This window comes from Megalops cyprinoides, chromosome 16, assembly GCF_013368585.1.
Source record: "Megalops cyprinoides isolate fMegCyp1 chromosome 16, fMegCyp1.pri, whole genome shotgun sequence".
Lineage (NCBI taxonomy): Eukaryota > Metazoa > Chordata > Actinopteri > Elopiformes > Megalopidae > Megalops > Megalops cyprinoides.
In genome coordinates, this window is record NC_050598.1 from 21,169,845 (window position 1) to 21,183,137 (window position 13,293).

At 41.0% G+C, this 13,293-nt stretch overlaps 1 protein-coding gene and 2 non-coding genes across 3 annotated transcripts; all 3 read right to left on the minus strand.

Moving 5' to 3' along the window:
- Positions 1-454: 454 nt before the first annotated feature.
- On the minus strand, positions 455-9,085 carry hspa9 (heat shock protein 9). Its single transcript, XM_036547850.1, has 17 exons — positions 8,755-9,085; positions 7,694-7,752; positions 7,461-7,548; positions 6,981-7,162; positions 6,707-6,831; positions 6,509-6,582; positions 6,194-6,300; positions 5,738-5,900; positions 5,192-5,284; positions 3,693-3,902; positions 3,357-3,584; positions 3,075-3,179; positions 2,856-2,973; positions 2,439-2,533; positions 2,179-2,271; positions 1,949-2,089; positions 455-1,704 (listed from the first exon to the last, which is right to left on the minus strand). Exons 1-17 carry the CDS (start codon positions 8,839-8,841, stop codon positions 1,630-1,632), a joined length of 2,043 nt encoding a protein of 680 aa, XP_036403743.1. The 5' UTR covers positions 8,842-9,085; the 3' UTR covers positions 455-1,629.
- LOC118791694 lies at positions 2,728-2,798 on the minus strand. The gene has a single exon (XR_005005555.1). It is a non-coding gene; the product is annotated as a small nucleolar RNA SNORD63 (small nucleolar RNA).
- LOC118791692 lies at positions 3,991-4,192 on the minus strand. Its single transcript, XR_005005553.1, has one exon. It is a non-coding gene; the product is annotated as a small nucleolar RNA SNORA74 (small nucleolar RNA).
- Positions 9,086-13,293: the final 4,208 nt, after the last annotated feature.

Below are 13,293 nucleotides of genomic sequence, written 5' to 3' on the forward strand. Positions count from 1 at the left end.
CGCTCGCCCGAAACAAGTCTCTATGTATTATGGGATACATAAATCCTCCACAGAAGACTTGCGTAATTGGTTTATGTCGCGTCTCAGACTGTATTAACGGGCGCTACCAGTGTGTGTGTAGGGTAAGCGACTGACGGTGTTAGCGTGTACATTAATTGTAATATGCGATATGAGTATGTATGGTGAACTCAAATTTAAGATCGTTCTCTAACACAAACGTGTCGCATCCTCTGGGGGATTAAGCAGGATTCCTTAAAAACCGTAGTGATTAGACAGCTCGCTATCGCTGCAGACACCATCTTTACATAATTTAATGTCTGGCAATAGTTATACACCAACCGTCATGGCTAACCTTAACACATGGAAATAACCAAATGCAAATGGTGAAATTTCAAATTTTATTACAAAAGTCTAACATTGGAAGCATTTAAAGCCTAGCAAGTACACAGACTTAAATATCTTCCAAAAGCACACTCCATTCTCCTTTTAATTTCTGAACCTTATCTATCAGTTTTCACATTTGACAGTTTCTCATTAACTAGTAATGTTCACAAGCTTCCATTTAGCTTGTGCTTGGGAAATTTGGCTTACAACTGCCGAATTTCATGACCTCAAAAAAAAAACAAAAAACAAAACAGACAAAAAATGGTTGGGGTGATAACATTTCTTTTCTCTATGTAGTCAACCTGTGAAATTTTATTTATATGATTATGATTTACAGTGTCTGAAATCTATTTACAAATGATCAAAGCATACCACATACCGCATAAAGGGAAATAATTCTGAAAGGACCTCACTTCTCTGAGTATTTTAACTGCAAAGGCCTCTAAGGACAGTTAAACCAATTTATTGTACAGGTTTGTGGGAAACTGACAAACACTATCCCCCTGTATTCTAATTTGTGAGGTGAAATACTAATGAACCCATACTGAAAGTTTACAATACAGCAATGCTCAAAATAAGTAAGGTGATAAATGTTTGGTCAGAATACGCATCCCAAGCTTGGTAGCGGTTTTAGGTTCCGAATCAAACCCATTTCGTTGAACAATGACAATGAATCCAAACAGTTTTTCACCCTTTAGTACAAAGCTAGCAAAGATACTCATTCATCTGGAACTCAAAGGCAGATCACAGCTCAGTTTTCATCAGATCACACTTCGCTTTGTGCAGAGGTGTGGCTCTTCTCAGTTGAACACATTAAATCAATGAGTGTCTGGGGTGCAGGGGTGGAATGGCCTACAACACAATTGTCTTCTTAAGGGTCTCCACATTGACACTCAGCTGAGCAGTAGAGACCAGAGGATAGCAAACACAAAAAGCAAGGGATGGATCTCGACAGGACCCCAAGGGAATCACAGGTGATGCGTAATTACAAGACATTTTACCATTTCACAACACAGATGCAAAGAAACATGTTTAAAAATTTTGACAAGATACATTTTAGTTTTGAACTGTTAAATTATAAAGGGGGGGGGAGGCATACAATGGCATTTTATATTGTATAGCTTACTGCAAAAACACAGTACGTGAGAATGACTTGAATGCAATAGCCGCTCAGGAAAGCACCAGGTCAACATTCCCAAGCCCTTCAGTCCCACAGTCTCCATGACAATCTCAAGTGCAAAGTGTCTACTGTTGGCCTTCTTTCTTCTCCTCACTGCTGCCTCCTGAGCTGCCGCTGCTTCCTTCCCTCTCTGATGCCATCTGTGGAACAAGAGGTCACAGGTCAACCTTGCCACCTTAACAAATCCTGACATGCAAAACAGGTCACACAGGTCAAAGCTTAGCAAAGAGTCAATGCCTTTAATGAGTGTGGGAGTTGAAAGCATTTTCAGCAATCACCACAGGCATAAGTAGGCAACATTCTCCCAAGAGCGTCATGGTAGAGAACACTTAGGAAGGTTAAAAACTTGTGGCCGGATCATGGAATAATCAGCTTGCAACTTACCTTCTTGTATGCCATTTCAAAGAGCTTGAGCGAAGCCTGCTGCAGGTTTGAGGCTGCCTGCTTGATGTTCTCGCCAGTCTCAGAATCCTTCCGTGACAGGAGCTCTCTCACTTTGGCGATCTCCTCCTTCAGTTTGTTGCACTGAAAGAGAAAGAGAACTGTTAGTGCACGCAGTTCGCAGGAGGGGCCACACTCATTCCCTCCCCGTCCATTCTTTGTGTAACACTAACCTCGTCAGCAGGGAGCTGATCCTTGAACTCCTCCATCTTGGACTCTGTGTCATGGACAACACCCTCTGCCATGTTCACAGCCTCAACACGTTCCTGAGAGAGAGAGTGAGAGTGTAAAGCGATGAGTTTAAGGCCACAGTCACCACCATAAACAAGGCCAGAAACAGATTCTACAACCAGCACTTGAAAGTGAAGTGGCATGCATACTGCTTATACAGGACAGTGTACTCTGGAAACGGGCCCAAAGCAGCCAACCTCACCTTCCTTCTGCGGTCCTCTTCAGCATATTTCTCAGCGTTCTTGATCATGTTCTCAATGTCGTCTTTGCTGAGGCCACCAGATGACTGGATTACGACTGGATACAGCCAAAAAAAGGAAACAGGCAGTTAAGCGAAATAAACACAGCAAAGGGGAAAAAAAAGATCAAACTAATTCATACCTGCGTGGGTCAAATGCTTAATCAGTTCAAATGCAGATTTTTCCCTTTATGATGCAAATGTATTTATCTTTGGGAGCATTACTTGTAACCTGCTTTGTCAGTATGTCATTTGTGCTCAGTTACATGAGATCTTTCCCCACAGCTGGGTCAGAATGATGTGTTGATAAAAGCATCACAGCACAGTTTCTAGAGTGTCTACATTAAGATAATGTCAGCAATGAGAGTGAGGCTGACTTACTCTGCTGCTCTCGGCCTGTGCCCTTGTCCTTGGCGGACACGTGCACGATTCCGTTAGCGTCAATATCGAAGGTGACCTCAATCTGGGGCACTCCTCGTGGGGCAGGCGGGATTCCGACCTGCATTAAAGTAACATCAAAGATGTTAGTAATGAGACATTAGCAGATGCAAATAAGATTCATCTTCTGAGCCACATTTCGGCTGATAAAATGACACCCACTAGAGTGAACTGTCCCAGGATCTTGTTGTCTGCTGCCATCTCTCTCTCTCCCTGGCACACCTTTATCTCCACCTGGGTCTGCCCATCAGCAGCTGTGGAAAACACCTGCAGGAAGGCAAAGAGCATGAATGTACCCTCAGAACACACAGCACCGCCATATCAAGACACAGACAGGCAGAAACAGGAAATTGAGAATGGAGCACATTTACCCTCCAGAGCATGAAATCACCAGCTCTGACAGGGATCTGGCTTTGGTTTCACTATTGGGAACACAGCCCTCACCTGGCTCTTCTTGGTTGGGATGGTTGTGTTCCGGTTGATGAGTTTGGTGAAGACTCCCCCAAGGGTCTCAATGCCAAGGGACAAGGGGGTGACATCCAAGAGGAGCACGTCAGTGACATCGCCGGCCAGCACCCCGCCCTGGATGGCGGCTCCAATGGCCACCGCCTCGTCGGGGTTGACGGACTTGCTGGGGGCACGACCGAACAGATCCTGGACTGTCTGCTGCACCTGTGGCCCAAGACAGGGGGAAAGTGGTCATAACTTAGTAAACCAAGCTCAACCTGCCACACGGCTGGAAACAGAAGGTGTATAGGCAGAGCAAAGACCATTCCTCACCTTTGGCATGCGAGTCATTCCTCCAACCAGCAGCACCTCGCCGATGTCACTCTTGTTGACCTCTGCGTCCTGCATAGCCTTCTGGCAGGGGGCTACCGTCCTACGGATGAGGTCTGCCACAATGCTCTCAAACTGGGCGCGCGTCAGCTTCATGTTCAAGTGCTTGGGGCCCGAGGCGTCCATGGTGAGGTAGGGCAGATTGATGTCAGTCTGTGTGGAAGAGTCAACCACAAAAACTAATCTTTTAACTGCAATCAGAACGCATGATTCAGAGGAAATGGTGCATCACTGGTGAGTGAGTGTTAGCCCCCAGACTAGGGCTGCCCCAGTGTGTGGGTACAGTCCACTCTCAGAGGGGCACAGCGCTGCCACAGCCTGGCATCAGCAGCCACTAAAACAGTGTCTCCCAGAGCCCAGCCATAGTGACAGCGCTTTCCTCTCCCAGCAGAGTAACACTGGCTCAGGCATGGGACAGGCCTGCACAGCTGACTGCCGCTGGGGCTACGGGCAGGCACAGTGAGTCAGACAACACACACGTACATCAGTGCCAGACTATACTGCCTCACTTAACTGCAAACAAAGACTTTACTTGGTTTATGAATGGTACTAGTAAAATGTATTAGGTCAAGTTAGCCAACTTGCAAAATATTCTGTGAAGGAGCAATAGCACGTGAGCTAGCATACTTTGCCAGCTCTTATGTTGATATTTATGCTCCCTGTGATATGCACTGAATGTCTGCTAATTTGTAAGTGGCTGTGGATAAGAGAATCTGCAAAATGGAAAAAATGTTTTTTTAAAAAAAAATGTACCCTAGATAGCTAATGAGCTATATTCAGGGCACATTCATTTATCAAGCAGACCAGTGAATCAACATTTGTTATTAACTGACCATGCTCTACACACTCAGTCAGTACACTGAGCTAGTTCTGTGCTGGCTTTAAGAAATTCACAATATGCCTCAATGTGCTGTGGTCCTTGCTTGCTTAATTTAATTAAAATGAGGAGGGCCTGCTTCCCTTTCTGCCTTGAAGATTCATTTCATCAATTCTGACAGTTGGTTTTAAAGCTGACTGCATCTCCAATTATCCCAAAAGTACTTAGCCATGTAAACACTGATCTAATAGTTATTTGGGGTTTGACATTTCATTTCATCCAGTGCCGCAATGCAAACTATAAGTCAACTGGTTAAACTTTAACTATGCTGAGGTACATTTCACTTCTTCATATTGTTCAACGACACACTATGGCTGAGACCATGGCCAAATAACCAATCTAGCTAGGGACTCAATCAAATCAGACTTCATCCAAGGCCTTCCTTTTCATACCTTCCCAAATGTGAGTCATCACTTGCAGAGTTAAAGCTAACCAACTGCCATGTAGAATAGTGGCTCTCTCTGAATGCTTCAGACCGCATCTCCCTACATTGCCCGATCAGCTCCTGATTGTTCTAGAATTTCTGAGGGGTTAAAAAGAGAAGACTTGTAGCATTTCTACTCACCTGCAGGGAGGAGGACAGCTCGCACTTGGCTTTCTCTGCTGCCTCCCTCACTCTCTGCAGAGCCATGTTGTCCTTGGTGAGATCCACACCAGACTGAAAGACAGACAAAGAGACTGAACAGCTATCCCTTTGACAAAACCACCTTTTAGAAACAAGAGGACTTCCCTTTGCTCTAAATTCAATGTGTGATTTAAGTGCAACTGGCCAAATTGAGATATTTCCTCTGTACATCCCTGATTGGAAAAAAAAATGCCTCTTCCATACGAGCTTCATAATTTAATAGATGTGCTACACTGGACAACGCTGAAGGACTGTTCATGTTAAAACGGTGTTGAGAAATTTAAATATATTATTTGTAGCTTTCCATTACAATGCATATAACACACATTACCATCACTCTTGCATATTTCCAACTAAATCTAAGAGTCAACATATAAGTGAGCAATATAAGTAATTAATGTGCTGGACAAGCTGATCGAGCTGAAAAGCTTCTCTCTGAAGTAGAGAGGACAGCATTGACTGGACAGCAGTGACTCTCATACTGACCTCTCTCTTGAACTCTTTGACAATGTGCTTCAGTAGGTGCTGGTCGAAGTCTTCCCCGCCCAGAAAGGTGTCTCCATTGGTGGACTTCACCTCAAACACACCCTTCTGGATCTCAAGGATGGAAATATCGAAGGTGCCTCCGCCCAGGTCATACACTGCAATACTGCAAAACCAATGTTTAGGGAGATCCAGTGTCAAGCGAATGTTCAGTTTCAAGAGGATTTAATTCAACCTTACTCTACATAAAGCACTAACAATAATGTTAAGTTCACAGTAAGGTCAACTGGGTTGCAGTGCTGTAACAACTATGGCCCATGTATGTATGAAAAAGTAGAACAAAGTCAAATTGGGACATATTTTGAATTCCATCCACAGATACATGCTGAACTGCTTCCTTATAAGACGGCCATGCCATCTCCCCAAAATTGCCACACAAACAGTAACAGAAGTGCTTACATTTTGTCTTGGGTCTTGTCCAGTCCATAGGCCAGGGCAGCAGCAGTGGGCTCATTAATTACTCTCAGCACATTCAGCCCAGCAATCTGACCAGCATCCTTTGTGGCCTGAGAACAGTACAAACAATGACATGTAATGCTAACGTACAATGTGCCCACATTTGTTTGGTGGGGGCAGGGGTGGGTATTGTAACGCAAACCCTTGGACTCCAATATCTTACAAGAATAGAATATATTTATTCTTTACATCATAAACAACTGATACAGCAGTGATAAGTTTATGGTGGCAAAGATCAGTATAATGTAAGGTTCTCACCTGTCTCTGGGAGTCGTTGAAGTATGCCGGCACGGTTACTACAGCATTTTTCACATTGTGGCCCAAGTAGTTCTCTGAATAACAGCAACACAGTGCATTTGATTATTATCTGAATATAGGGCTGAGAGCCTGAGCATTAGTTCCCACACGAGGTTAGACCAGCACAGCTTAAACAAGACAGTTTATATGCTTACTCACCAGCTGTCTCCTTCATCTTCATCAGGATGAAGGCTCCAGCTTGGCTGGGGGAGTACAGCTTTCCATGGGCCTCCAACCAGGCATCACCATTGGAGGCACGGACAATCTTGTAGGGAACATTCTTCCTGTAGAAAAATGGAAGCAAAAAAAACTTAAACTCCTGCTTGACATGAAGGAAAAATCATTACTAATCTCTTTCAATTTTCTGACTGAACTCAATTATATTTCTCTGTCAGTATTAACCCAAAGGGGTCCTCATGAGCAGCAAACTTACAGGTCTTTCTGCACTTCGCTGTCATCAAAGCGTCGGCCAATCAAACGCTTGGTGGCGTACAGGGTGTTTTGTGGGTTGGTGACAGCCTGGCGCTTGGCTGGCATTCCCACCAGCCTCTCCCCATCAGCTGTGAAGGCCAGCACTGAGGGAGTTGTCCTTGCTCCTTCTGCATTCTCAAGAACCTACCACAAAACAGACACCAGATCAGAGGCCAGCTGAGCGTATGGCAGAAAAATGCATCACATTCTGAGAATGACATGAGGATTCTAAAATTCCTCCATGTTCACTCACCTACTCAAACAAAATCGAAGATTTACCCCCTTTACTTATGTTCTAGTAAGATGAAGTTAACTGTTACATTATCGTTGTCTACTTAGCAAGGATATAGTAACATTCAACATTTCACATAAATGTAAGAATAACTTGAACAATACAATAATTAACCTTAAAAATGAACAGTGCCTGAAAAATTATTCTTACCTTTGCCTGCTTGCCCTCCATGACAGCAACACAAGAGTTGGTGGTCCCCAAGTCAATGCCAATAACTGACCCTTTGATTGCTTCTGACCTGTGACATAATGACATAATATTGAACAAGAAGCCAAATCCTGTTTCTCAAGTACAGTTCATAACATTAAGGGATGTAATCATTGTTTAAGTCAGTATTCGCAAATATTCAATTCTATAGATTAAATAACACTGTAGTTGCTTACGCATAGTCACGTCTTCCAACAGTTCTCAAGCCATCTTGACTCAATCCGCTCCAGCATGCCTACAAATAAATGTGGTTATTAGCAGTACCATTTTGTCGGTTTTTAACAACCTACACAGCATGAAAAGGACGTGAAACAATCCATCGGCTGCACCGGTGAGTGTAGCTCCATGTCACAAGCTGAGTGAATGAATGAAGCGGTGAGGGTTACAGCGTGTGAGGTAAGAGTCCTAACATGAGCTTCGACCTGTAAACAAGTTTTCAGCGCTAATGAATGAATGTCAGCAGAAACAATGACTCATCAATACCTGAATGTTAGCTAGCTAGCACACCAATGGACTAACCAGTTCCCTTCCCCCAAAGATCTTTGGGGACATATCTAGACAGCTACCGTTCTCCCATGAAGGTCACAGACAATTTATAACATTAGCTTTTCCGTTCGCTTATAACTGGAGCGAATGCCTTCATAACATACTCCAAAATTCTCCACATACATGTTACAAACACAAGTATTTTGTCATTTTCGCCACTTAGCAGGTTAGCTAGCTAAATTGACTGGCTACCTACATGGTTAGCTAGTTGGACCAGTTAGCCTGACAACACGAGGTTATGCAAACTCATCACCAATTTCCAAGTAACAGATAGCTAGTAATGGCTAACAAAATGGCTTACTAGCTCATAAATAGTTATTAACTACGCCACGGTAACATTTGCTATCTAATATGCTCTATGAAATTATGTAAGGAAAAATCACGTGCTACAACAACCCGTTACCATTACTAGCTAACCAACTTAATAAAACTTAGCTAGAACAGCACGCAAGCTACCTATAGAGAAAACGTATATAAAGTATTTTATTTGTTTAAAAACGTAGATGGCATGTGAAAACACTTAGTTAGCCGGCTACCTATCTAGCTACATAAACTGGCTGGAATGTCTTCGGTAAGCTAACTAGCTAGCCGGCTAACTTCAACCCGTAGGACACTTCAAGCAACTAGACGCAAAACGTACGGCCGTTTGCTTAACCAGCTATCTAAGTACTCAGCCTGCATGCTTACTTACCTTTCTGACAAATGATGAGACACTTCGTGCGCAGGTTTTAGAACAGGGCAGTGTTCTTGAAGCGGTTCGGGCCACATTCAGCATCATGACGGCAGATCTTTCTTGTTAATTTGTAAAATGAAGGCCAACTAAAGGATGTAGCTCTGCGATTCAAACTGTGTCGGAATTAGGCCACCGAATCTGAATCACCAAATAATGCTGCCTGTCTCGTTTAATCTTAGAGCAACAACAGCCCGTCTCCGGTGTTTTCTCCGAAGTGTCCTGCAGAGAGTGAGCTAGCGGCCTGACTACCACAACCAAGCTAACCCTGTGAGTCTGATCTTCTGGAATTATCCAACACATGGGTTGCACCATGCATCGATGAACGGACCCATCTGTAGCAGTCCAAAGATCGCCTGAGTCGAATTACGACTTTAATTACAAAATCAGATCGTGCTGTGTATTGTTTACTGCACTACTACGTGTTAAAACTGTCGAACAATAATTTAAAAACTTACAAGTGCAAAAGAATGTAGTTTTGGATGGTAACTGTCGCACAGTTTAACCGTGGCCACGAGGGGACTTGACAAAAACATACGAACGTGAAGGTCAAGATGAAAAAAGGGTAAAATTACATGCTAGTTACATCAGAGTTTTCGGCCTTCGTCATGAGAGGACACTGAATACAGTATTTCAAATATCTCAATTAAACGCTTCCGGCGTACAAATGTACCAGGTAACTTACTGGTACAAACTGACAAATAATAAGTGCATTTGTCATCACAACCGCTTCAAAAAGCTCTCCCATTCAAATTGCATTCATATCATCATGATGCCAGCTTGTAACTGAAAAAGCCATAATTAGCTACCTCATACACACACCGAATAGGCACTATTTCTGACAAATGCCACCCTGTGTTTCCTGTCCTTCCTGACAGAAGACTAAGCTCTTTGGTTTCCCATTTTAGCAAGAGAATGTGGGCCCTTAAACCTACGCTGAAAATGAAACGCAAACATTGTAAATTAGCAGTAGAAATATTGTGGCCTTACCATCAGACCTTTGTTAGCCTGTGCAATATTAATAATGTTTCAAAAGTTCAACTACCCCGCAAAGTTTCAATCGGTTACACTGAACCAATGTACAGTAGCTACAGGATGAATATGATGCAATTTAGACTTTACAGAAGCAACAGATAAATGACGAGCAGTAAGTATTTGCACATCATATCACAGTATCAGGTAAAAAGTTTATATTTCTGTTTTTAAAAATCAAAGCAGTGTTTTTATATTCAAGAGTAGTAGTAACATAGTTTCATTTCTCTTTGGTGCAGTAAGAGAAATGCCTCTGACCCAACAGAATATTGTGGGCTTACTTTCACATGTGGTTGCTGGGCCAGTTATTGGTACTACCCATATTATTGGTTGTAGTCTACAAACATGTGCCTCTAGGATGACTGTTACGTACTGTAGCAGATTATCAAGATTTGCTATAGACAGATCATTGAAAGAAAAGTATTATTAGGGTTATGAGAGGATTGGCCAAAATGGGGAAGACTACACGACAAATCTGCAGTCGAGGAATGAAATGTTTCATTCAGTTCTTTCCAAACAACTAATGGATCCTACTGGCTGCAGTACTCCTGGAAAATTCAGATTTGTTAGTTTAAGACTCATGCAAGATATGGCAAAGGATAAGTCCAAAATGGTGGTGAAATGGCAGGGAAATGATGACCCTTTTCCTGTGAGATCATGGAACAGTTTTGGGGCGAAATCCTTTCAACAAGGAAAATTATATATAAAATACAACTATCCATGAAGACAGAATCTTAGGATACCCACTTCTGAGCTTATTAAAGAAAATCATAAATACTTGTTTACAATCTTCAGAATCACATGACTTAAACAGATAATCAGACAATGGTTAAAGCCACATGTAGCAAAAATGAGTAAATGGGAAGGTCTTTCAAGTGAATTCTGTATAACATGAAAATAACACATAGTATAAGAAATCAAGAATTTTTATTTGAAAGTAGGTTGGTAAAAATGAAACATGCCAATGTGAAGCTCACAGAGTTTTCAGAAGATAAACTGAAGAATACAGGTAAAAAAAACATGGCCATTTATTCCTTTTTTACTTCTTATGTAAGCATATGTATGTGTATAAATAAATGTATATATTAAGAGGTTAGAGAAAAAAAGTTACAGAAAATATACTGTATGTACTGTCCTTAGTACAGGTTTTGGGATTCATACCTCAATAAAGAAATTCCCAATTATTTACACTAAAATATTACACTTGTTTGCAAGTCTCTATGGATAAAAAACTCAGCATATAAAAATATAAACTTTGGTTGTGCAGGTTTATAATAGGCATTAATTACATTTTGACAAAATTACTGTTTTTCGATGTTTACATATTGTTGTTCCTTCCTTCCTTAAAAGTATATAAATGATTTTTTTTTGAAGTAAAACAGCTTTTTTAACTGTGAAGTGACAACTATGCCTTTTGAGTTCTCATTGAAATATGATTATGAAACAGACAGTTATGAAAGGTATAGGACATCATGGAGGTAGATGAAGATGACCTTGTTATGTTATCAACGTTATCAACCTCATTTTACCTCTCATCCATTTTTAATTGTACTGTTAAAAGTGTCCATTGCTGCATACTGGAAATGAATCTTGTGTACAGGTGAATGAAAAAGGAACAGTGCACTTATGAGTACGGGATGATTTTACGATTTCTTAAAAGCTGGTTATTTTGAAAATTAGAGTTCCAAATAAACAGATGGAATTGATGCTTGTCTGTTAAAACAGTGCTTTCCTCATATTTAATTAAAATTTGAACAAAAAAAAACTAAAAAATAAAATGATTTACATGAATTGTTTGAATGTCCCTATGCAAGCTGCTAGTATGGTGTGGTAAATAATGCTTTGGCACAGCCAATGCCTTTAACTAAATGCAAAATACTTGAGTATTTTTTCCCACATTTTATTGTTTATTTCGTATGCACCTGTCAAGCTAGTACCGCTCTGTTGCAAAGTAAAATTCCATCCGCTTGAGTATTACGTCCAGCAACCTTTTGTACTGGGCTGCAAAAGGTTACTGGACCTATAGCCAGTTTTGCATAACTGAGGGCGTGCGAAACAAGGAAAAGATACTATCATAGGATATATGTTGAGAAAGAGACCCCAGGCAGCCTATGTTATGAAAAATTTTGGAAGGTGGCCAAAGTGCCTCTGTCTGTTGATTTTTAGTCCTATGGTAAAGTGAGTATTTACATACAAAGCAGTGGTCTTTTGGTATATATTTTACTGTTAATGTGTCTTATCAGTTTTCTCTTGGTTACATCTTTGTTATTATTCTTTGTTATTCTTTCAGAGAGAGTGGAAAAACGTTATCACTAGATGATCAACTTTTTATGAACAATTGTGTTATAATCTCTGTCAAGGTCATCTAAGGCTGTAATTGTAGAAGATCAATATCAAATGCATTACATTGAATACATGAAACCGTGCACATGAAAACATTACAAATTGTGACTGAGGTACACAACCATTTTAATGGTATAAATAAATAGGGCCTCTAGAAAGGTACCCTCATCAAAGATATACCCTGAAACAGTACAGGGGCCTTTAGCAAGTGTACATATTGTCCTATAGTTGTGTCTGTAACATGCAATTTATGTTGAGATTTTTGTTGAGACTTTGCTTGGGGCAAGGTTATACTCAGAGTCAAAAACACCACATGCATTTCTCATGTATATAGATTCTAAAAGGCTTTCATTAGATACCTGGTGAGACAGCACTTAAAGAATTACTTTAAACCTGTAGCAGAGGAAGGCCTAAATCCCAAAGACAGAGGATGCATTGAACTCAATTTATTAAAACAAAAGCGCCATCTATTGTTAACCCTGAGTATTAATTATTTTACCTTTAGTTTGGATGATTATGGGGATGTTTTGGTTAAAACACACAAGTTTGTAGATGTCGTACTTAAGTACTTTTACGTTTTTTTTTGTTTTTTAACACATTGTAAGTCTAACAAGAGGAAAAACATTAACATCTGTGTGGAAGCAAGGTGATGTATGACTAGTATCAGTTCATTTGAAAGGTGAGTGATACACATGCTGTTAAAGCATTACAAACCTCTGACATGCAAATATAATACAAGAGATTAATAAACAGGTGATAAAAGCGAAGGGAAATTGTTAGTAGAACACGTGGAGATTTTTGCAACAACAAAGGCGTCATTATGTGTAACATGTCTACTACAATTGAGCTAGTGGGATGAGCTTTCGACAAAAGTCAGGACAGCTGTGCTGGTGGTCATCCTCCAAAACAAACTGAAGACCTATGGCATCTTAGCTCCCTCATATATTCCTTTCAGCATGAAAGCCTTGCATATTTGTATGGCATATTAAGGGTACGATTCCACCGGTTTGGACATTGACACTAGTTGTTTCTGACCTTATTATGCTGATTATTGTAGCACTAAGTCAGTGTTTTTAGCATGGCAAAAGTTATCGTAGCACTGTATTCCCTATCAAAAGAAAATGT

Excerpts from the sequence above, each read along its gene's own strand:
- hspa9 (XM_036547850.1), bottom strand. The coding sequence starts at position 8,841 with ATGATGCTGAATGTGGCCCGAACCGCTTCAAGAACACTGCCCTGTTCT. Across the intron at positions 6,583-6,706 it reads GAAGATGAAGGAGACAGCTG|AGAACTACTTGGGCCACAAT; the intron begins GTGAGTAAGCAT and ends GCTGTTATTCAG. Across the intron at positions 5,901-6,193 it reads GACAAGACCCAAGACAAAAT|TATTGCAGTGTATGACCTGG; the intron begins GTAAGCACTTCT and ends TTGGTTTTGCAG.